This window comes from Chelonia mydas, chromosome 2, assembly GCF_015237465.2.
Source record: "Chelonia mydas isolate rCheMyd1 chromosome 2, rCheMyd1.pri.v2, whole genome shotgun sequence".
Taxonomy (NCBI): domain Eukaryota; kingdom Metazoa; phylum Chordata; order Testudines; family Cheloniidae; genus Chelonia; species Chelonia mydas.
In genome coordinates this window covers 246,934,270-246,959,881 of record NC_057850.1, presented here as the reverse complement: position 1 = coordinate 246,959,881, position 25,612 = coordinate 246,934,270, and the positions used below count along the sequence as shown (strand labels likewise).

The 25,612-nt window shown below is 42.8% G+C and overlaps 1 protein-coding gene across 9 annotated transcripts in view; it reads right to left on the bottom strand.

The window, feature by feature from the left end:
• The window catches only part of PRKAG2 (protein kinase AMP-activated non-catalytic subunit gamma 2), a 384,594-nt gene that overhangs the window by 56,068 nt on the left and 302,914 nt on the right, over positions 1-25,612 (bottom strand). For all 9 annotated transcript variants that reach the window (XR_005224094.2, XM_037891127.2, XM_037891130.2 and 6 more), the window contains one exon: positions 7,169-7,278. Coding sequence is in view for 8 of the 9 variants with exons in the window: in XM_037891127.2 (XP_037747055.1) it covers positions 7,169-7,278 (110 nt within the window). In the remaining variant the exon portion in view is untranslated. The remainder of the gene's footprint in view (positions 1-7,168; positions 7,279-25,612) is intronic.

Sequence of the window (25,612 nt, the reverse complement as noted above, 5' to 3'; positions counted from 1 at the left end):
GGGTCAGAACCCCTACTGTTTCAATACTGTGAAATTTCAGATTTAATTAACTGAAATCATGAAATTTATGACATTTAAAATTCTATGACAGTGAAATTGACTAAAATAGACTGTGAATTTGGTAGGGCCTTAGGTATGAGAAAAGAGTGAGAAAGTCGGGTTTGTTTAGTCCATAGAGGAGAAGGCTGTTTTTCTGTACCCAAGTGAGGGGTAATCCTCAAACAGAGAAGGATGGTATAAAAGTAAGAACGAGGAGGCCAGTGGCACCTTAAAGACTAACAGATTTATTTGGACATAAGCTTTCGTGGGTAAAAATCCTACTTCTTCAGATGCATGGAGTCATTATGCCCAAATAAATCTGTTAGTCTTTAAGGTGCCACCGGACTCCTCGTTGTTTCTGCAGATACAGACTAACACGGCTACCCCTCTGATACTTGATAAAAATAAGAGAGAATGATCTCTACCTCACCTCTTCCCCTCCTTCTCTACTTAAGGCAGTTAGATTGCTTGAAAGATAAAAGCAGCTTCATTAAACTGGGGAAAGTGGTCCTGGTCTGGAGGTTTTCCAACCAGTACAAACTGCTGTAAGATTTGGTTTGAAAAACCTCCTTTTTTGCTTTTAATTTAAAGCAATTAGCCGTGGCAAAGTTTAGGAATTAGCTTGTGTGTTTATCCTTTTATTTCTTTTGTAACCAATTCTGACTTCTATGCCTTACCACTTGTAATCACTTAAAATATATCTATCTTTGTCTAGCTAATAAACTTGTTTTGTTTTATCTAAACCAGTGTGTTTTGGTTGAAGTGTTTTGGGAATCTCTACTCAGGTCCACAGGACTGGTGCATATAATCATTTTCCTTTATTGAAATGACAGACTTATTATGAGCTTACACAGTTCAGTAGTGTGCTGGACAGAACAAGAAGCACATTTCTAGGGGACAAGGCCGGGACTGGGGATATGCAGAGGTCACCCTGTATGTAATTCATGGATGTCTGGGCACAGCATTCGTGTATTCAGCTTGGAGTGATTTTACAAGCTAGTGGCTGTGTGAGAGCAGAGCCTGGAGGCATTGCTGTTCACCAGCAAAGCAGCATAAAAAGCGTCACAAGCTGGAGAGCTAAGGGGACACAGCAGTCCAGATTGCACCATGGGGAATGTCACAGTGGTCAATCAGGGTCTGCAATCAAGCATAGGCGATGGGAACAGCCACTGGAAGAGGGAGTGAAATGACAAAGGGAAGGCTAGGGGCAGGGAAAATGGAGGCTAACCACTCCTTTCCCCAACCTACACATGGGGGAGAAGAGTGCAAACAAAAATTGGAGAGGTTAATGAAATAAACCAAAGAGGGCATGGGGCACAATAGGCAGTGTTATGTGGGCACCAGCTTCTCTGGCTGCACTGAGTGAGAGGCAGCTGTCTGAGGACATGCAGTGAATAGGAGATTAAACAAAATGGTGGGGAGGAATCACGAGCCCTGGGAGAGCGCAGGTAGACAGGGCAAGCAAGGCTGGGTAGGACAGGGAACAAACAGCAAAAGCAGGGCTGGGGCTGAGTAAGAGAGTACCAAACAATGCAGGGGAAGCAGCTGGACAGGGCAGGTAACAGGAGTATGAAGGGAGTGCCCTGGGAGGGACAGGGGAAACAGGTTACAAATCATACTCTTGGGGGAAGAGTTCTGTTCATGCACACAATTTATGTGCTATAATGATTTTTTTTTCCTCCACATACTATAGATTCTGCTGGAGAGGTGCTGCAGTTACACCTTTTGCCCACCAGGGGCTGATGTGGTGCCAAAAGAGAGGGCAGCCAGCCAGCAAAGAGGCTGTGTTCCTCACAGCAGAGCCAGGTGAGGAGGCATGGGAAGGACAGACTGGGGTGTGGACTCAGGAGCTGGGAGGGGCAGCACTGAGCCAGGGGCTGAATGGCAGTAAGAGTGCAGGGTCACATGGAGACAGGGAAGATATGCCTGACTGAATGGGAGAGTCCAGGGGTCAGCCGGGGTCTGCATGCGGGAGATTCCCCAACTCCCTAACAATCCCTCCCCTCCCTGTTCACTCCCAGGCTCCTTCCCAGCAGTTACATCCCTCTCCCTCAGTTCCTCTGTTCCTCTCCTCCAAGCTTTTTCACTCCTCCTGAGGGGTGCAGGAAATATATTTATGTATTGTAGCCTAGTAAGGAATCTGTCAAAAAAGCCATTTTCTGAATTTTATTTTGTTGTCTGTATTGTTACAGACATGCTTGCTGACAGATATTTTGAAATAAGTTCCCAAAATAATTGAAACTAGCATGATATAGTGTGTTATTCTGACAAATAAAAGAATTATAAAATACTGTGTGCAGAATTTATTTTTGGTACAGAATTCCCCCAAGAGTAAAATTCCCCCAGGTGGGGAGGAGGGAGCCAACTTGACAAGCAGAGGAAGGTGGAGAAGGCCTACCAGCCCTCTGCAAGGAAAGTCTAAGGTGCACGTGCACCCACATGTGCTTGCGACAGACTCTCTGCTGCAGCAATCCCAGGAGAGGCTGGTGGAGGCTGCAGGCAGGCAGGCAGACAAGCAGATGGCAGTCAGCAGGAGCGGCAGTGTGGGAGGGCTCCAAGATGTTCCCCACTCTCTAGCAGCAACAGCCTCCTTCAGCAGCAATGACAAGTTCTGTCCAGAGTCATAGTATGTAGTAGGAATGAGCCAGGGGACTACAGGAAGGGAAAATATGGCATCATGTCTAAGAAAGATGAATGATGCCTTAGAGAACTAGATTCTATCCCTGCTTTTGCGACAGAGTTCCTGTGTGATGCTGGGCAATTCATCCAAACCAAACTTTTAATAATTGGGCACTAATTGTGTGTTCCTCATTTTTTGGGACCCAACTTGAAACACCTGATGTTGACTTTGCAAAAGTGGTAACTGCTTATAGTTGCAAATGAAATCAATGGGAGCTGTGCTTTGAATATAAACAAAAAACAAAACAACCTACTGCAATAGTGATAAGTACTGTGAAAATAAATAAATAAAATAAATCAGACCCTATGTTTCCCAAATTGGGCACCCACCATTAGTTTGACAATTCTGGCCTTACTTTCTGTGCCTTTGTTGTAAAGTGGGGATGATACCACCATCTAATCTCACATGTGTGTTGTGAAGATAAATACATTAATGCTTGTGAAATACTCAGATACTATGGTGACAGCACCATGCTAACACCCAGATTAATTAATAAATTTGCATGTAGGGTTTGGATGGTATGCACTGAATAAGACGTAGGGTCATACACTGAATGAGGCAGGGATTCTGTGACAAGGGGGCTGAATTAAGGCTGTCTTAAGAAATGACAGAATTAAGGTTAAGTTTTTAGTGAATGACTTTGTAATCCGAAGGTTCTTTCAATAGAATTTTTAAAATCTAAAAACACACCCACCCAGCCACACTTTCTCACCCCAAGACAGGGAATTCCTTGCTCCACATGGGATATAAAACCATCAGGGACTCCCAGGGTTCTCCCACACTGCTGTTATTGTCCTAGGGCAGATGTAAATCCTGGCAAGTGTCAGGTGCAAGATGGCAGAAAGTTCATCTATCAGTTGTGGTGCTTACATGCCACTCAACTTTTCCCCCTCTGCCTCCCTGCCACCAGAAATTTTCCTCACTGCAGTGAAAAGCTCCAGCACCGGGGAGCTTTTGAAGCCTGTCCCTGCTGCCGCCCCCCTGGGAAAGCATTTCACTGACATGTACAGCTACACACCACAGCGGGGACACATCCTGATTTTCACTGTGGCATGAAGCTACACATATTACACATCAGTAGTGGTGGCATGTAGGTGTAGTTTAAGATCCTCTGCGATATTTGGATACTTTTATATTTCACTGAATCTTACTCCTTCTGTATTGAAGAGTTTTCTCCTCATCTACCTTTGAAGTACTATAATCTGTAGTAAGGCTCACTACTATGTAATCTATACCAATTTTATTGTTAACCATGAAAACTACAGTTTTCTAATGGTCTTAAAGACACGATTCGTACCACCAAGTCAGAAATCTATTCATTCTCAAATGTAGTCTTGACTGAAAATAATGCCACCTCCAATCACTAGGGGGAGACAGAATATTGAGGATACAGCAACTACTCAAAAACATTCTTCCAGAGTAACTCACCAGCACAATAAAGCACTAAATATTAATGAAGATCTAATTTTTATCTTCCTTATCTATTATAGACCAGTATAATTCCATTGATCACTTCTGATTTACATTGGTGTAAGAGAGATAAAAGACTATCTTATGTCTTTTACTCAGTTTAGTTACAGAACCTGTGAATTTTGCAAGCAAGTTACAAAAATATATTTGGGAGTGACATATGTTCTGGTAATCTATGGAAGAGGCACCAAGGAGCTTGGCAAGATACCACTTCTTAAAAATCCAAAGAAATAATTATAAAAGTCAGTTTTCTATAAGGACCAGATCCAGTAAAAATGTAAAACATGCACAAATCCCACTGACTTCAATGGGAGCTGTGAAACACTGACTCCCTCACAGCGTTTGGTCCTAAATTAGCAGTAAAGTCTAAGATTTGATCTATGATCTTAAGGTCCTAAGGTATTAACTCTCTCAAAACAGGTGGACAGATGTACTTGTTTATTTCCTTTAAATTTTATAAAAAATTTAAGTGATGTTCCCAGTTGTTAACTTATTTACCTGAATATACTTGTCGGTTAACGTCTCTACAAATGTTTTTACTCAAAAGTTTTCTATGAAATCTTCACGTTTTTCTTCCAGTCAAATAAAGTTCACTATGGCTTGACAACGGATTAATCAGTCTCTCACACTGGGCTTTTCATGCTGCTAGCATCACTAACCAAATTACTTTTCTTTACCAAAATGGCTGTCACCAACATTTATTACTGGGACCCCAACTGCACACTCACTGTACAGACAGATCAGACATAAGACTTACAAACGTAAGGCATTTGTGTTGAAACGACAATGTTCTTGGAGGTTTACTGAAACACTCCTAGTAAGACATTAACATTACTAGGCTCAGGCCTGGTCAACACTACAGAGTTAGGTCAACGCAAGGTAGCTTACTTGTCTCTCCTGTGTACCTAATTACGTCAGAGTCTACACTTGAATGCTGCTTTTGCCTAAGTAAGTCCCCAGCCACAGAGACATAACTCCACCTCCATAAGAGGTATAGCCCTTACGTCCATGTAGTTAGGGTGATGCAGCGTCCATGTAGACCAGAGGCGGGCAAACTTTTTGGCCCGAGGGCCACATATGGGTATGGAAATTATATGGCGGGCCATGAATACTCATGAAATTGGAGGTTGGGTTGTGGGAGGGCAGAGGAGTTCTGGCTCGGGCGGCGGGCTCAGGGGTGGGGCTTGGGGTGAAGGGTTGAGGGTTCAGGAGAGTGCTCTGGGCTGGGACTGAGGGGTTTGGAGGACAGGGGGTCAGGCTCCGGGCAGTGCTTACCTCAAGCAGCTCCCAGATACAGTGGCATGTCCGCTCTCCGGCTCCTACCCGGAGGTGCAGCCAGGCGGCTCTACACGCTGCCCTGTCTGCAGGCACTGCTCCTGCAGCTCCCATTGGCTGTGGTTCCCGGCCAATAGGAGCTGTGGGGGTGGCACTTGGGACAGGGGGGACATGCTGCTGCTTCTGGGAGCCTTGTGGAGTGGGGCAAGACCCCTACCCCGCTCCCTGGCTGGAGTTCCAGAGCGGGGCAAGCCCCGGACCCCACTTCCCAGCAGCAGCTCGAGGGCCGGATTAAAACGTCTGGAGGGCTGGATGTGGACCCTGAGCCGTAGTCTGCCCACCCCGATGTAGACACTGTGTTACTTACATCGCCTGTTGGCGGTCAGCCCTGACTGGTGCTGACAGCTGGAGCCCCATCCCAACCCTGGCACTGACAGTCCGAGCTGTCAGCTGGGCATGGGCTCACATCTGGGGCCTGCACTCGGCTGACAGCTCAGGCTGTCTGGCAGTAGGAGCTAGCTGTCAGTGCTCCATTTCAGACAGTAGAATCACTCTTGGTGAGGATACACACCACTGACAGAAGAAGCAAGCGTGGATGTGAACCACCGCTTTAATTACTGCGGTGGCTGTACGTCAACTTAATGTTTTTAGTTTAGACAAGCCCTCAGAAATACAAGTTTTAGATTGTTGTATTTCCCATTGTGTCTGTCAAAATTCCCTAGGTAAAATCAAACGGATACATATAGCCTTTAGAGGCGAACACAGATTGGTATATACTTGCTATTCCACGATCACTTTTTTTTTTTAAAAGAAAAAGTGAAATTGCAAATTTAAAGCTACAAAAGAGCAACTAGACGTACAGTAAACAATAAATAAACTAACCTATAGATTCATTCTGATGCAGGGAAGATACTACAATCTGAAAGACGTATTTTCTTAAAATTTTCAAAAAAACAAAAGTTACCACTGCTTCATTTATCTTTTCAGGGGACACTAGGAGCAGAGCATGTCTCATCTCAATGTAGTCTTTTTAATCAGGCTAAAGTTATTAGCCCCCTTTTGTTCCTTCATTTAACAATCACTCTAAATAGAGCCAACAAAATCTAAAAAGTCTAGAAAGAACCAAATTGTGTCCCCCTAATTTCAGAACAAATTATTCTTAATGTTTCCAGAATGGACTGAACTTCTAGCACTTTCTGCTTTTGGCAACTGCATTCATCATGCATCAAAAATCAAACTAGCTGAAATATGCAGATGATTTACTGGTAAAATTTAGGACCTCCAAGGAATTATACATTTATTTAATTCAGAGGATTATTTAAATTTTGAATTGTTTAGCTAATTTAAAAGGCAAGGCTCAAAACATTCTGATAATTTGCATAATATCCACACTCCTGCATAATCATAGAACATTGATATTTTGATAACTGTTTCATTTACCTATTCCCCTGTTAGAGCTTTACTGACTTTCCATGTCCATTTGAAGGCTACATTAACTATTGACTCAAAGTAAAATATGAACGTTCCTTCCTATACACATGTACACACTTTCAAAAACATATTGCAGATTCTTGGACCCCAAAAGCATCTCAAAAAACAGTTCTCTAAAGAGAAATCAATTTCACACAGCATTCAAGGATGATATCTATGTGCATATTTTAAAAGCCAACTGAACTGCAACAAAATGTAGTCTTAAGCACTTACTTGTAAGGTAGTGTCAAAAACAACAAGCTTAGAACTTGTTGGAACTATGTCATAACACTTGTTAGACTTCATGAATCGCACATAGATGTCACTTTCCGATTCTTCAGATGCTGTAAGAAGAAGGAACACTTTTAAAAGATCTGTTTTTTTTAAATGCAAAAGAAAAGCATACCATCAAATCATTTAGGCACCATTTTAAAAGATGAACACTCCCAAAGCAAAAATCTTTGGAACACAAACTTAAATGAGATAGTTCAAGCATCAGAGTTCTGCAGCTCATACCCATCTTTCCTCTGATTACACACTGAAATTACAGTTTGAGACTGACATGTCACATTGATTTAACTGAACGGAATTCCTTTAATAAGGACAATAAATTTCTCCAATATCCAGTCTATTCTATTCAATACTTTCCCTTTGTTTGGGATATTAATTTTGCTTTATACCCATGTTTTCTGGACACTGCTATTTCTCTAACAGGGAACTGGAGGACTAGTAGGCAAGTTTGGCAAATTATAGGCAGGGCTGATAGCACCACCTATTAAGGTTGCTCAACACTTCCCATAAGACCCTCTTTTCAACTGCTTATAGCTTTGACAAATGCCATTTGGGCAGGAATTTTATGGGCTGGATATCTGCCTCAAGCTTTTAAGATTAGAGCCAAATAGCTCAGCCATTTCCAAGAACAAGGCAAGGGCAAAACAATGTATTCCCCCCACTCCCACCATGTTAAATTCTGGTGACCTTTCCTCTGAATTGCTCTAGTATTCCTATGATTTGGAGAAGGACTTGAAATTTGTCAGGGATGGACTGCGTCAGAGATGTGCCTTTTGCCATCCCCATGAAAATCTGTCTAAATATGTCCACATTATGAGCCTTTGAAAGCAATCACAGTTATGCATCACCAGTAGAGACTTGTTAGTTTGCAGCTTAAGTCTCTAAAGATTCAGTCCTCATTGACCATGCTCAAGCCTCACAGCTACTAGGGCAGCCCAGACTGTGAATGCACCATAACCACAGAGCAACAGAGCATATTCCACCCAGCCCAAGGCTATAGGGACAAAGTTGGATTTTCCCCCTAACAGCTGGGCACTGGAAACTGTCTCTCCTGCGTACTCAATGGCACTCACCATCCCTGCTCTCCAACCCTGTTGGCACCCAGAGCAGCGTGGAGGAAACCATCTGATCTGAATGCAGATGAGACAAAAGTCAGACCAGGGGGAGGGGAAGGAGTAGATTGAGACAAGGAATCTAGTGAGACTGGGATGGGTGGGAAGTATAGGAGAGACTGAGGACATGAAGAGAACCACTGAAATTGGACAAGGAGTTGTGAGGGGTAGGGGATGAGGAAGAGTGAATACAGAGACTGGCTAGGCAGAGAGACTGGGACAAGGGAACTGACAGGAGCCCGGGAGCAGCTGGGGAAGAGGACTGCGAGCCAGCCTGGACATTAGACACAACATACTGGACGAGAAACCAAAAAGGGGGAATTTAGAATTGGCTGGGCAAGGAGACTGGGCACAAAGAATTGAGGGAAGATGGGTGGGAACTAGAATGGGACTCTTGAAGAGTGGAGACTGACAAGCAAGGAGAATAGGACTCAGAAAACACAAGAACAGGCAGAAGGGGCAGGACACGAGTCAAGTGTTGGGGGGTAGAGAGGAAAGATGGGATGAAGAGTCTGTGCACACTCTCCTCCAGAGCCTGGGATGAAACGCAAGATTCACGAGAGAGTCTCTATTCTAGGTCAGCAAATATCTGTGAAATCCACAGGAAAAGTATGTCATCTCCCTCTAGTGCTGGTCCATACAGAGGATGACAATCTACTACTACTACCAGGTACTCTACCACTTGCGCTAACCGTCTGTGTGGTGGATCTAATGGTTCCAACCTGCTGATGACCATGTGATTGTCCATATGATGACACCAAATGGTTTGTTTGTTTTTTTAAAAAGCTAGGAAGTTACATTCATACAAACTCACTGATAAAAGAACATTAAGGTAGTAAAGTCAAGGACTCAAAAGTTAGGAAGTGCCAATATTAAGGTTTCCTATATAAGCTTAATTTGCCCCCCTTGTGAACATGCATTATGATAGTATGTAATTAAAGACTATTTTCTCTATAGGACCCCTACACCTTTTTCAGTACACACTATGGACCTGCTCTGGGGATAAATCAGGGTTGTGTAGTAAAGGAGACTTATCTATGGGACCCCAGTCTAATTTCTTTCAAAAACTAGTAAGTGAGGAGTCAATTAGGCAGGGGATTACAGGAAGAGAAAGGACGGTCTCACAGCTAAGGCAGATGAATGCTGCCCTGGAGAATCGGATTCTCTATGACATAGGCAGGGATATGTGATGCCAAGCAAGTCCCTTATAGCAAGCTTTTCAGAAGTGGTCATTAATTTTGTAAAAAGAAAAGGAGTACTTGTGGCACCTTAGAGACTAACATGGCTGTTACTCTGAAACCTGTCAATTTTATGTTTCCCATTTTCTGGTGCCCAACTTGAGTCCCTGAGATCTGATTTTTCGGAAATGCTAAGAGCTCACTCACAACTACAACTGAAGTCAAAGGGAGCTGTGCTTCCAACAGAGTGTTATGTAATGTTAATAACTGAAATAATCAGGTTTTGTGTCTCTTAAGTTAGTCACCCAAAATTAAGATCAGCAGTATCCACTAGTCTGTATTCCCTGCTCTGTACAATGGAGATAATACTGCCTCCTCCCCTCACAGGGGAATTGTGGAAGTTTATTATTTGTGAAACAATGCATTCAGATACAAATAGTGATAAGCACCATAGAAAAGCCTGTGTACAGTAACTGGATTTCAAGATGTGCTATCCATATGCAGATTCCACTGGTGGTGGGCATATGCGTCAAGATTAGAAACATTTCACCAGCAGTATCAATACCAGTGGTTCTCAACCTGTTTCTCATTGTGGGCTGCATATTCGGCCCACAAAGAGTTACCTGGGTCACAGGCTGAGAACCACAGTGTCCCCTAGCTAACCTCCCCCCCCCCACAAATCCCTATGCCCAACGCCCTCTACCCAGAGATCCCTCCACAGTGTGGGGTCAGAGCGCTGGGCGGGCAGTAGGGATCCCAGATCCCGCTGCGTGGGGCTGGGGGGCCGTCAGGACCCAGACCCTAACCCTGTCAGGGCCAGGGGGCAGCCAGGAGCCCCAAAACTGCTACTGTGTGGGGCCAGGGAGGGGAGGGTTGGGAAGATGCAGCCAGGCCCTGAAGCCTGACCCTGCTGCTGCGGGGGGCCAGGGGGAGGGCAGGGCAAGCCTGGACCCCGCAGCCTGGACCCCGAGCCTACAGCCTGGATCCCGAGCCTGCCATGCAGGGCTGAGGGGTAGCTGGAGGACCAGCATGCGGCCTTTAGCACACACCTGAGCTGAGCTACAGCTGTGTGCTAATTGGGCCGCATGCAGCCTGCGGATTGAGAACTGCTGATCCATACAGAACACATGTGGCCTCCCAATCATCATACTCTGCGACAATGGCATACAAGGGCAAAGGGCGTCAGATGCTATTTGGTTCCTTCTTACCACAGAATTGCCAAAGAGGACTCAGAGATAGACAGGATGAAAGGGCAGATTGCAGAATGTGTATGTAGACAATAGTTAGTGTATAACTGGAGTTCAAGGTAACTCCCCATTCTCCTTGGGGTGCTTGTCCATATGCACACTCCACCGATGGTACCTCCCAAACAGTGACTGCGTTAAGCAGGTGGGCTTGGAGTGATTAGTTAGACAAGTGAGGAGCTGTTTTAGCAAATGCAGTAATCGGACTTGGAAGCCTGAGTTTAGGGGATAGTGTTTTGAGAATGTATACTGGTGCCAACATAACTGCTTTGCAGATGTCTAATACTGGCAAATTACACAGTGGTGTCACTGATGCGGCTTGTGAATGGTGGCTCTCCCTTGGCTACAGGAAAGCCCATTCTGATTGAGATTCTCAGACTGGATTTCTTATTCTGAGATGAAATTGCAGAGCCTTTCAACTTCTCTGCTATGGAGATGAACAGTCGTGATGACCTCCTATTTAGGTAGTAAGCTAGCACACTCCTAATGTCTAGAGTGTACAGCGCTGCCTCAGCTCTGGATGCATGAAGTTTCAGGAAGAACAATAGTATGTGTATTTGTTGGTTCAGTTGAAATTCTATTACTACTTCTGAACAAAATTCAGAGTGTGTCCTTGTGGAATACCCGAGTATAGCAGATCAGCCAATGCCTGCATTTCCCTATCTCTTCTGGCACAAAGCTATACCAGATAAAAATACCACTTTCATGGAAAGTGGCGGTTGGGAAGAAGAGGCCATGGATTTGAAGGTTGGCCCCATGAGGGCTGAGAGTATCAGGTTCAAGTCCCATGGGGATACAAGTTCCTTAACTGGTGGGAATACTTTAACTAGGCCTTCTTGGGAACCTAATTACCAACAGATGAGAAAATATTGTATGGCACTCCACCAGTGGATGGTGAGTGGATATGGCCACTAGATACAACTTGACAAAACTGAGGGACAGGTTTGTGTGTTTTAACCAAAGTAAATAGTCAAGTATTTGAAGAGTGATGAGGCATCACTGATTTCTGGCACCAGTGAGAAAATATTGTACTTGTCCAATTTACTAGATTCTGAGAACTTCCCTAACAGCAGAAAAGAACCAACAAGATGAACCTAACTGTGAAAGAACTTTCCTGGCCTATTGTTGGCATCCACCTAGCCATCATGCTGTGATATGCAGGTGTCAAACTGTTCTGCAGTGACTCAAGAGCATGAATACCAAGCTCATGGCAGACAGTTAAGAAGCAGGACACAAAACTCCAAATTAGTTACAAGTGGATTTCACCAACCACTCAAATGTAAACTCCTCAAGCACTAACAGCCTTAACACGGAGTCACAGACAGTCCCTTTGGGCACTGTGATCCATCTTGCCACCCAGGTTAAGCCTCCAAAACTCCCTTATACCAACCCTCCCCACAAATTCAGATTACTGCCACTCTCAAGGGACCAGTCACTTACAAGAAATCCATTGTATCTTAAATCTCATACCAAAGAAAACACTTGTAGCCAATCCTATAACTATCTAAAAATGTATTATATAAAGGAAAAGGAAATAAGACTTATTTCCAAAGTTAAAGCAGGTAAAAACATACCAATGAGTTAGTCTTAAGTTTCAAAAGGTAATAGAAGCTTTTGTAATTCGTAAACTCTATAGGTCCCTTAGGACTAACTCAGGCTACACACTGGGGATCTCTTGTTTATGCCTACAAAACCTTGCCCTTGAGAATTGAAGCAGCACAGAAATAAAAATCCCTGACAAGGAGAAACTATTCCCCACCCCCCTTCTCTGAGCTGTCAGTTCAGCTGACGGGAAGAATTCACTTTACACATCTTCTTTCCATGTGGAGGGAAGCCTTGTACAAAAGGCTTCTCTGTTGGGCAGAAGTTCACCTCTTTGGTCAGGAACCAGCATTTCTCACTATTTCATGTCTCTTTCCTGTCTAGTGATTTACACAGAGAATTACAATGTAAATGCTCAAATATTACCTTACAATACGAGATAGGAATGTTAAGTAAGTGAGATTACTGAATGCGTGTAAGTTGCTGCATGCATTAAAGTCTAAATATTAAGCATATTTTTATAGTTTAATACCTACTTTAGAAATATTAAACACAGACTGAATTTCTACTATGCATTTGGCAATATCCAAATGAGGCATGGAGATCTTGGCATAAAGCGGTATCTGGTATGCCAGCATCACAGCAGGGTTGTCAGATTTGAATGTAGGTTTTGACCTTGGTCCTGAGACAGAAGGTCTGGAAGCAGATGTAAGCTTTTGGTTTGGGATACCAATAGGTTTAGCAACTGTGAACCACGATTGCCTGGGCCATGTGGAAGCTATGAGGATTAGCTTGGCTGAATTCTGTTTGTGGAGCACTCTGTGAATCAGAGGTGTTGGGGAGCGGTGGGGAAGAGAGAGAGAGACACGCACACACACACACACACACACACACCAGGTCTTCTGAACGTGGTATTGGAAACACATCTGCTATAACTCTTGGACTCATTCCTACCCTTTAGGAATTTGATGCTTCTTGTATTGAGTGTTGAAGTCCATCTTGGGCTTGCCCAAGGCCTTGAGGACATTCTCCAGGATCTGGTCTTTAAATCATCCATTCATTACCTGGGAGGGTGTCCGCATGCATGTTCTGTGGTCCAGGTAAGCATACTGCTTTCAGGAATAACTAATATTTGATGCACCAATTCCAAAGGCTGATGGCTTCCTGGAAGAGAGAGGAAGACCTTACTCCACATTGTTTGTTGATATAAAACATGATGCTCATGTCTGTCAGTCATGATCTGTACCAGCTATCCTATTAGGTGGAGGAAGTATTTTCAGACCTTCCGTAGAGCTTTGAGTTCCAGGAAATTGATGTGCGTTCTCTTCTTCCTTGGACAGGATGAGCCCTGTATCTTTAATCTGTCCATATGTACACTCTACCCTAACAAGGATGGATCCGTGACATAGTCTAGGATGGCAAAGGCACCCAGAAAGGGACCCCTCTACAGGCATTTATTGGGTTTTCCACCATTTCAGTGATGACAGGACCAAGAGTGGGATGATGAGAAATGTCCAGGTTACGTTTAGTGGGTGTGAAAGCCAGCTTTAACCAAACCTATCAGCATCCAACGTGAAGTCTAGCATATGACATTATGATGTACACAAGGCCATATGACCTAGAAGGGTGAGACATCATTTTATATAGGTATGTCGGTTCTTCTCCGGTTGAAAAGTTAGGGCAGACCGTTTAAATAACTTGCCTTGAGGTAGGTAGGCCCTGGATGTGGAATTGTCTACGATGACCCTGATTAATTTGATTAGCTGAACTGGGATTAAAGGTGATTTCTGTTGGTGACTCTTAAGCTTAACTTCTGGAAGCAACTGAACACGTGGTGTTCAGAGGTCTGTTGAGATCTGCCCTGTACAAGCCAATTTCCCGGATTAGGAAACATGGTGATGCTGCGCCTTCTCAGGTAAGCTGCCACTACTGATAGCACCTTGGTACTGGACTGGTAGCATTCTTCATACTGTTGTGATTCTTAAGGGCGGTACTTGATATTGGTAGTGATCCTGGCCCACTGTAGGTACTTCCAATGGCGTGGAATGATGAATAGGTGGAAGTATGCATCCTGAATGCTGAGATACACAAACCAGTCTCTGTACTTCAGAGTTCGGATCATTGATGTAAGGGTGTCCATCCTGAATTTCAGCTTGCAAATTAACATATTGAGGTTCGACGGGTCCAAGATGAGTTTTCAGAATAGGGAAATAGTTGCTGTAAAATCCATTTCCCACATATTGTGAAGAGTTCTCTTCTATTACGTCAGGAAGTCCTCATGCTTCTCTCTCTAGAAGTAATGGATTCTCTTGAGATAGGTCCCTGTAAAGGGATGGGGAAGGGGCTTTAGGTGTTGTAGCCCATAGAACTAGCTTTACCATTTTAATTTTACTTAGCAGTAAACAGTAATTTTACTTAGACAGTAGCAGATACTACTGGTCTATATCCTGTAAGGCATCATCTTGAGCAGTTAGCACAAGGCTTTGCTACCTATGAACTTTGGCATAGATAAATGGCCCAACAGTCCCCCTAAGTTTTGGGGACTCCGGAATAGTGTGCTTAAGGGAGGAGTTTGTACAAAATTGTACCAGGTGACTGCAGGAACACTGAACTGATAATAGGCTTGGATATTTTAGAACAGAAAGATTGGAAGATGCTTAACCACAAACTTGCCTTGGTGATGAATTAATGTATATGGTAACAAGCTAAAATCATTAATATAATAACCTACAGGGATAAGGACATCCCAACATTATTTGGGGTGAGGAAGCTGGATATGGACAAGAGAGGCTGCGTATTTGAGTGAGTGTTCACGACAGCCCCATGGCCCTAAAATAGGCCAGATCACAATGTGAGGGGGAAATCTGAACCATCAGACTTGTTTGAGATGACAGGCGACAGAGAAGGACCTTTGTCTCTTATCACCAGAACCCCAAGGAAGGTCTCAGTCTATGCAAAGAAAAGTACAAGAGATTTGATTACAACTACTTCATATTACTGTTATCTCTTTACTAATTCTGCCAATAAAAGCGATTAAAAGCTTTGTTTTACCCTCAGTGTGCCACTGTTATGCAATAGTTGTGAATGTGGTTCCCAACCAGCTACTAAACTTGACAACCCTGATTCTGCAATGCCTGATTCTGGGACTAGAACCCTACAATCCCCCAGCTCTTTAATTAGTAATCAATTGGAAAACAACAACCACCACCAAAGAATTGAGCAACAGTGTAGGTATTACTGAAAACTGGATGGAACCATGTTATGTCCATGGCCCATTGATTAACAGTGATAAGTAAGGCTGCAAGTTTGTCACTACGGGTCACGGATTCCTGAGGGACAGGGGGGCATGACCCTCAAAAGTTTGGGGACCCCTGCTGTACAGTAAACAAAGAATGAAGATGGATTATACTGAACAGCTGCTCAAAATACAAGCATTATCTCTCCTGTGCACTGAATAAGGGAGGGATCCTGTGGAAAAAATTAGTATGTGATGATGTAATTAACGACTATATCAAAGTATAATTCTTGCTTTCCCCCAACTTTTTAGAGCTGGACTTTACAACCTTAATGTTAATTTTAAACATTGTGCATAAGAGAATTGAGATTTAGGTGCTGCTAAGTGAGTGTTTATAAAAACCAAAAACCACGCATGCACACACAGTGTAACTACCAAAAAGCTGTATAAACTACAGGTTTTCTCAAAGATGCGCAATATTTCTGAGTATTTTTATAGCAAAACTAGCTCAAAAGTAGCTTATTTCAATGAAAGGTACAACTGTATTACAGTACTTTCAACAGCAAGTTTCCATAACAGTGTACTCTAATGGCGTAAAACTTTACCAAAACTTAATATAACGGAACAGTGAAACTACTATAAAAACTGTGACCTCAATTCCAGTTACACAGAAATGTACATGAAATCCTAGAGTGAAGTTTAATTTTATTGAGGAACAGTGTTGAAGGAAGATCCTCATGTGAAGAGGGATCCACCTTAATCAGCTGGTAAACAATCATGCAAGATACAAATTTTATTTATTTAAACTTACTCAGATCTTAACATTTGCAAATGAAATGAGAATTCTGGTATTTTAATTTGCAGTCTTAAAAGATATAAAAACCTCTGCATACCTCTAATCATCATTATTTAAGGCACTTAGCACTAGTAATCCTCAAATAGATATTTAATTATAGTGCATCCCACTGAATTCTTTGTACAGATACTGTATAAATACTTATTATAGTTCGTGCAGGAGTGCCTACAACAGACCACTGTGCACTGACTTTTTGCTGTTTGTACAATGCCTAACACAACGGGGCTTCTGGCCTATGAATGGGGCTTCCAGGTACCACCACAGTACAAGTAATTACCTCTTGCAGCTAAGGGAAGGTCTACACTATGAGGCTAAGTCGACCAAAGTTACGCAACTCCAGGTACGCGAATAATGTAGCCGGAGGCAATGAACCTTAGGCTGACTTGTTGCAGTGTCTACACTGCGCTGGGTTGATGGGAGAAACTCTTCACCAGAATGAGAAGCATAAGAGGAGTACCAACGTCAATGGGAGAATGATCGGTGGTCGATTTAGCGGGTCTTCACTAGACCTGCTGAAAATTGACCCCCAGTGGATCGACTGCAGTGTGTCAACCCCTCCGGTAAATGGAGAGAAGCTGTAAGCAAGGCTATGCTTTTTTATATTTAGACTGAATTCTAGTGTTTCAGTTCAACTTTAGTTTGTGGTTCCAGAAAACCTTGAAAGCAGGAAGCTCTACTGCATGAGGAACATTTTCCACGTTTGATTAAAGCTTTCAAAAGTTAGTTTAATCACAAAGAGATCATTCAGTAGCTATAGGTACACAACTGTTGTAGTGAGCATCCGTGACCTTCAAGAGCAGCTTGTTAAGGCTGCCAACTAATAAAAAAAACTCACTTTCCATAAACATTTTAATGATGTAAAGAATCCTCCTGGTGGGCCTTACACAAATATTTGTGTAACTGACATTAACTAAATCAATTATAACAATTTGACTTCAGATTTGAAGCCAGTTTTTCCCCTCTCCTTGCTACTGAAAGCCTAAAATGAATCTACTCAGTAGTCTAGCTAGTAGTTAATAGGAAATGGGGGCAGGAGTCAAGTTAAAAACTCTCCCTATTCCTACTCCACCAGTCTGGGAAAGTGGACAGCATTTGTAAAGTATTGTAAATAGCAACAGATTTGGGATGTCAGGGCTGGGCAATAGGTCAGGGGGAAGTCAGCACACTTCATACCAGTCCCCTCTATAAATCTGGAGGGTATTAAATCAGAGAGTCTTCACTTGAGCACTTAGATTTAGCCAATGTTGGAAAGTCACCCAAAGAAAACTACCCCAAGATAAGTCAGAACTGAAACAATCTAAGGCTTTATGGGTTAAAAAGAAGCCCTCAATTACACTCTGAAACAGACTGGAAGCCAATGCAGATGTAACATGTTTTCTGTGAGAAGCACAGATAAGCAGTATTGCCAACCCCAAATGTTCAAAAATCATGAGATTTTTGTAAAAGTAATAGATCTGGTCTTCTTATTTACCTTCTGCTTGTTAAGCCTTTAGGGTTCACTGGGGTCACATTTTGAAGATTTCTCCACAGCCACAAAGGCTAGAAACTTACTTTTCTTAAAGAATAAAGGCTGAACTAATCACATACCTACTTGACTCCAGGAGCTGGGGCTTTAAGGAAAACAATAATTATCATGAGTCTCATGATAAAATCCTGAGAGTTGGCAACACCGGGTAAGTATGTGTGCGATTGATTTCTGCATCACAAGTAGTCTGCAAGTGGCTTTGATATGTATCCCAGGTAGAATACATTGCAATACTTCAATCTAGAAAGGTGACCCCTCCCGCCCCGTAAAAAAAACCAACCCCCCCCCCCCCCCCCAAAAAAAAACAACGCAACACAACTGACAGAGTCCAAAACCTACTGTAGGTGGTTTCAACACACCAGACACATGCAAGAGAACAATGACAGAATCCAGCACCGTATTCACATCCTATACATTACTGTAATTATTTTTGTACTGTAATTATTTTTGTACAAGGTGTGTCTTGTAAGGTATTATTTGAAAAAAAACCCAAAATCTCAATTTGCTGGTCAGTATCATCCTGATAAAATATGCATGGCAATCTTAACAACATCACACAGGGAAACCTTAATAAATGTTCCAAGCCTCACAGACCTGCCCAAAGAGAAGCTAGCAAACAGGTCTGTCCTAAACAAAGAAGTGTGTGCTCTGCTTAATTTGAATTTAAGCTGTAAACTGTCAAGCAGTAAGGGAAGACAAAGGAAGTTCAAACAGGTGGGAAAAACAAACAGCAAGGAACATCTTTCCACATAGACTCTGCCTCATACTGCTCAGCTGGAAATGTTTTTCAAGAAGGAGACTGAAACTATATAAAGGAGGGACAAAGAGCTCAAGGGTCCCCTCTCTTTTCCCCTGCCCATTGCATTCACTGCACCGGCAGGGACAAAAGGAAGCAGTCATTGGACTTTGGGGGAGGGTTCCTGACCCAAGAGTTTGGTCAGTAATCTGTTGGAGCATGTGATAAGAAATTTTGCTTGAATCTAATATAGTTTGTTAAGTTAGGCATTAGTAAACTTACATTTTTCTTGTAAACATTTCCAACTTTTATGCCTCATTATTTGTACTAACTTAAAATCTTTGTGATTAATAAACTTGTTTTACTGTTTTATCTGATCCAGTGTGTTAAATTTAAGTGTCTGAATAACTATTTGAGATAATAAACTGGCATTTCCCTTAAAGGAAAATGGATTTAAGATATTTGTACTGTCTAGGAGAGGGCTGGGCAGTACAGGACATACATTTCTAGGGGAAATCTGGGTCTGGGAGCATGTTGTGGGTTACCCAGAAGTATAACCAAGGCTGGTGAGTGTACCCCAAGTGTGGCTGGCAGGCTACAGTTACACACTAATGCTCAGGGTATGGCTTGCATGCTGGAAGGTGCCCAGGTGGGAGCTACTTCAGCAAGGCATTGTAAGGCACCCAAGGTTGCAGGACAGGGGTGACCCAGCCCTCCTGGTCTGGACTGTGCCCTAGTCTGCCAACCACATATTCAAAAGCAGAAGCAGGAGGCTATTCCTCAGAGGCTGCAAACTTCAATAATAATGCAGGGAAATTCTCTCAGACAGGGGACAGACATTTTCCATTTCCTCCTGCCTATTCAGGTAGAACCTCAAGTCAGACAGCTTTAGTTTACCCAATGCTAGAACTTGGTTTGGTGTTGAAGGAGTCAAATCAATCAGTCCATACAATTAAACCCAAGCTCTGAGTTTAACAGTTTTATTTCTAACTCAAATGATTATGAGTTACTAAATTGATATGTTTGCGGAGTGTGACAATGCATGCTGTACACAAATGGAAAAATCTGAGTGAAGTGTCTAAGCAGAAGGCGCTAAATTAGGGAAGTACAAGATTAGAGATAATATAGCACCAGTCTTTTAAAAAGGTCTTTTTGATCCTCATCTAGTAACAATTCGGTCCTTAGTAAAATAATGTAATAAATTCTACAGATTAAGTTTTACATAACAAAATTTAACTCTGATTGCAACCCCACATTTTGAGAATCATAACGTGTGGACTCTGGAGTGGCTATAGGATGAATGCAGTCAGAACATTGTGACAAAGTTCCTGCTCTACCTTGGTGGGTCTTGCGCTTATTGGCGGATTTACTCGCCTTGGAGCTTCACGGCAGCCCTCAGCTTGACCGTTTTTTTGAATTCACAGTCCAGGTCGAAGACTCCTGTGTCTGACCAGGAGTTGGGAGGATTTGGGGGGAACCCGGGCCCGCCCTCTACTCTGGGTTCCAGCCCAGGGCCCTGTGGAATGCAGCTGTCTAGAGTGCCTCCTGGAACAGCTGTGCGACAGCTACAACTCCCTGGGCTACTTCCCCATGGCCTCCTCCCAACACTTTCTTTATCGTCAACATAGGACCTTCCTCCTGGTGTTTGATAATGTTTGTACACCTCAGTCCCCCAACAGTCCGCGTTCTCACTCTCAGCTCCTAGTGCCTCTTGCTCCCAACTCCTCACATGCACACCACAAACTGAAGTGAGCTCCTTTTTAAAACCCAGGTGCCCTGATTAGTCTGCCTTAATTGTCTCCAGAAGGTTCTTGATTGTTCTGGAACCTTCCCTGTTACCTTATCAGGGAAAAGGGAGCTACTTAACCTGGGGCTAATATATCTGCCTTCTATTACTCTCCTATAGCCATCTGGTCCAACCCTGTTAAAATATGAACATGAGAGAGAAAGAAAGAAAGAAAGTTGTCAGACACCTCTAGCATTTTATGGGCTGGTATTTTGAACTACAATAGCCAATGTCCACTAGGCCCCTCTTTCTCTAGAAAGGTGTCTCCCTTCATAAACTAATCACCTTCAATGACCAGAATCTCAGGGATTGTCAACATACAAATTAGACTCACTTAATTTAACTAAACTAGTGCTAAGTCCCTGTGAGGACACTTGCTTTTAAGAACGGCTTATTTCAGATTATCTTAAAAATCATGTACCAAATTAACGTAAGCTCAACGGTGTTAACCCAAAATAAGCATACATTTGGTCTTTGGCACTAGTTTAATGTCACACTTTTAGTTAAACTGGTGCATCTCTATTTAAACAAGCCCTAAGTGATCTGGATCTTAGCAATACTACTCCAAAACTGTCCAACATCCACAGTAGGGATAGAACTGTGGGAGTGCTGGGTCTCCTCTCTTTCCCCACACACTTCCAAAGCTGCCCATGAAATCACTAAATATTAAGTGTGCTCTTTTTCAGCGGGGAAACAGCTTGGTGAAGAGTGAGTATTTGAGAGACTGGCAGCAAAAACAGATTGTCCCACTAAGGAACAGAGCATCTGGGTCTTGCAACCTTCTCCCTCGTAAGATTTTCTGTAAAAGTAGTAAGATCACTATAAGCAGCTTCAAGTTGCCACAAACTGCTTTATGGAGAGGCAGAGATGAAACTGGAACTCCAGCACAGCAGAAGTGCATGTGAAGGCACCAAAAATTTCATAATCTCAACTGGCCAGCTGATCTGGAAGCTGGTAAGAAATGGTCTGCCTTCCCAGCTTTTGTCTGAGGAAAATGACAAGATATACAGAAAAATATTCCAGAGAGGATGTAGGAGTGATAGTGCACTGTGATATTAGAATGAATGAAGTTGATGAATTTGAAGAAATTTAGGAGAACAGAAATGTAGTTAGAGGGAAGTTGGATTGCCTTGTAAGCAAAAAGGTAAAGCAACTACAGTAGAACCCTGTCAATATGCACTATTATATAGTAGGCTCATTGTGAACTACCAAATATTGCAAGGTAATAGGCAAGGAGTCAAAAGCCAAATATTGTCCATTTATTGTAATGTTTACTTTTATATTCAATCACAGTAGTAAAAACAATTTTGTAAAAGTCATAACAAGACTTTACTATAGCATTTTGATATTGAATTTTTGTCCAGATTTAGAATCAGACCAGAGTTAGCGTTTTCCAGGTTGCAGACTGAAAGATAAATTCTACCATCGCTCTGCCAAGGTTTGTACTTTGTCTTTCTTAGAACAAGTTGAACATAAAGGCCAGGAAACTTTTGCCAGTATGGGTAATGTTGGTTAAGACCGTCATTTTATGCTAGGAGGGTTTTCTGGTGCAGCTATTCTGGCAAACCTTTTCTAATAGCTTAAGGAGGGATAAAAAGCATTTGTTCTGCAAAAGTAGGTTCTGTAATATTGATCATTCAAGTCTTCATCTCACTGCACTCAGAATTTAGCCATTCACGGACTTTCAACTGCATCTCATCCTTCTCACCTAAATAACCAAGCTTACCACTCATCTTTGAGGACTGGCTACAAATAGGGCATAATTACTGAAGAGGTGTACATGTATTCATACTTCTCTCTGAAATGAATGCGCTGTTTCTCTGACTTCAGAAAGGTCTAATTAGTTCTGTCATTTATAACTACTTATTAGAGCATATTCTGATTTTAGAATAGGATAGCTGCTTTTAGTTCTCTATGATGTTTTACAGAATCTTCATTCCCCCCGACACACTTTTTTTTTAAAATAAAGTCTCTACTTGCTCTTTTAAGTCAGTATTTCAAATACTGTCTATTCTCTCAAAAAATACAAACCAATACCACAACACACCCACCTTCTACTAGGAAGTACAACAGGATAGGTTAAGTGTATCAGCTGATGCTAAAGCCAGTTAGCAATAGTGGTGCGGTTTTTAAGTGCTGCCTAAAAATACAGTTTTCTGTAGACCATGCCAAGTTTTTCCCTAGACTTTTACTCCATCTATTTTTTTCTACCTCCCAGTGCTGACTGTTCTTCCCTTCATCTTCTGTTCTTCAAAATCTCAGTTTAATATCCATTTTGTTCTTTCCTTGCCTCACTCATTTTGCACAAACCTTTGAGACAGCATCATTCAGTGCATAGGGCACCTGATTGACAGTAATGACACTGGTGTTGTATACAAGACTGCTACTGACCTGTCGTGACTTTGAACAATTTGCTGCAGATCTGTACAATGATATAAAGGCAAGAGATCTGTAGTTCTCCCAGAACTAGGCAATACAAAAGACATACAATACAAACTCTACTAAACCTGTTTCACATACTGTTTCATGTGTTTTTCTCTTTTCTCTCTCCCCCCACCTCCTTTGAAGCTCTCAGAGTTTGTGTAACAAGTTCCCAAAGTCAAGAGGCCAACTGTGTACATACACCATTTTAGTGGTCATGCTACAGAGGGAGTAGATTTGCCCTCGTAAGTCTGGCAGCACAATCTGTAAAGGTTTCAGAGTAACAGCCGTGTTAGTCTGTATTCGCAAAAAGAAAAGGAGTACTTGTGGCACCTTAGAGACTAACCAATTTATTTGAGCATGAGCTTTCGTGAGCTACAGCTCACTGAGCTGTAGCTCACGAAAGCTCATGCTCAAATAAATTGGTTAGTCTCTAAGGTGCCACAAGTACTCCTTTTCTTTTTACAATTTGTAAAGTGAGACATTTGCACCTATTCTTTTTCACTGTTCATAGCTATTTTTTCAAGATGAGTTCAAAATAATTTGGATATTAAATATTGATATTATGGCAGCACTTAGTGACCAACCATCTCGGGGCCTCATTGAGTTAGGTGCTGTACAAACATACAGAAGATGACAGACCCAAAGAGTTTATGATCTAAGGCCCTGCCCACACAGACACAAACGGTGTATTTTTCAATTGCACCAACTCCAATCTAGGTTATAACACAACAGCAACAGTTCAAGTGATCTTAAAAGGGTGTGAAGAAGGCAGTGATAGAGGGGATGTGAGTGCACGTACCGCTTTTCAATAGTTTTAAAACAGCTTGACCGAAGAGTACCTTTTTCTCCAAATAAGCAGGTCCAAAAACCCCCACGAGGCAACCCCAACCCCCCAAAAATCCCCCACAACAACAACACACACGTCAGGGTGAGGTAGACAAGATAAGTAAAAACAAAAGACGTTTAACTTAAGACTCACGACAGAATTTTTTTTTTTAAATGTATTTGACTAATGGCAGAGTAGTCTGGTGAACAGTTTTAGGGAAGGCACTCCCCACAAAAGGGGCAGCATGGGAGAAGGCAGGACACCGAGGAGGTGTCAAGGCTGGTATCACTGGTGGAACACAGGGGATGGGGGAAATATGGGAGGGAAACATGAAAGGACACAAGAAAGGAGATTATAGTTTTGAGGCTAGGATTTAGTCTGGATATCACAGCTGAACAATTGGTAGCTTATTCCCCATTGAAACATTCCATGCATCTTCTGTACACTCGTGCTACTAGTCAAGGGTATATAAAGGGTGGAGATGCCCCAACACGCCTCAGTTCCTTCACACCTGAAGCATGTATTACCTTTGACTCTCATGTTGAAGAAAAGAATGAGTTGTGGAATGGATACATGCAACACATCTTAAAACAGCAACTGTCACTAGACGGGTACATAATCATTTTCTTTGAGTGCCTGCACATATCCATTCTATTTCAGGTGATTCACAAGCAGTTCCAGAAGGAGGGTATTGGAGTCTACCTGATCAAAGAGTACAAACAGCACTTGCCAAAATTTAACATAATCTTTTGAGACTTGAGAGAGAGCATAATGAGTGGTGAAGATGAACAGGCAACCAAGCTGGAGCGCTACAAATTTCTCTGATGGTTATCTGACCTAAGAAATCAGCCAGTACTGCATGTGGTCTTGCTAAAACTCTTGGAAACAGTGGAACCTTAACAATATAACAAACTGATACAGGAAGATATCCAGAAGCAGATATTCTGAGGGGAGACTGGCTGACCCCTCATCCTGTGAGTAAAGGAGACAAACATCACTCCTGAGGGAATTGTGCGCCACTGCACATAATTCATGTATCCCACAGAATTTTAATTTTTTCCTGCAGAAAATACATTCATCCCAAGAAGTGCTGCAGTTCTGCCTTTCAGCCACTAGAAGCTGCTGTGGCATCAGAACGGCCTGCAGCATGAACACAGCTGGCTGTTCTGGCATCATAGTGGCCCCTGGTGGGCAAAAGGAGGAACTGCAGCACCTCTGGGGCAGAATGGAATTTTCTGTGAGGAAAAAATTGTGTGCGCGCATAGTGTCACAGAATCCTCCCAGGAGTAGCTGTTCATCACAGTACCCAGGGAGCCAGGTTAGGACAGACAGAATGGGGCACACAGGGCTGCTGGAGGCAGGGAGGGGTCAGAGACAGGGGTTCAGAATGGCTAGTGGGATGGGGGAGACCGGGACGGGGGCTCAGAAACTTGTGGGGTGACAGCATTGAGCCAGGGGCTGAATGCAAGGGGGGGGGGGTGCAAGGCCACAAATGGAAGAGGGAGGGGAGCTACAGAGACCCATGGAGATGGGAGGTGCAGGGATATGGGCACATATGCCCGACAATGGGAGAGGCTTGGGGTCAGCCAGGGTCTGCATGTGGGAGGCTCCCCAACAATCCTGCTCCTGCTTCCCCCCCACCCAAAAAAACCCCAACCAAAAAAAAAAAAAACCAAAACCCTGTTCCATACTTCTCCCACCCATACCCAACAATGTTCCAGGTTCACTCCAGGCTCCTTCCCTCTCCCTCATGTCCTCTGCTACCCGACTCCCCCAAGCCTTTGCACTGCTTCCGACAGGTGCAGAAAATACAGTTCTGTAATATAAATTAATTACTCAAAGTTCTGTATTAATACACCTAGTAAGGAATCTAGTTGTTAAAAAAAAAAAAAAAAACCAACCCAAAAATATTTTTTCTCTGTA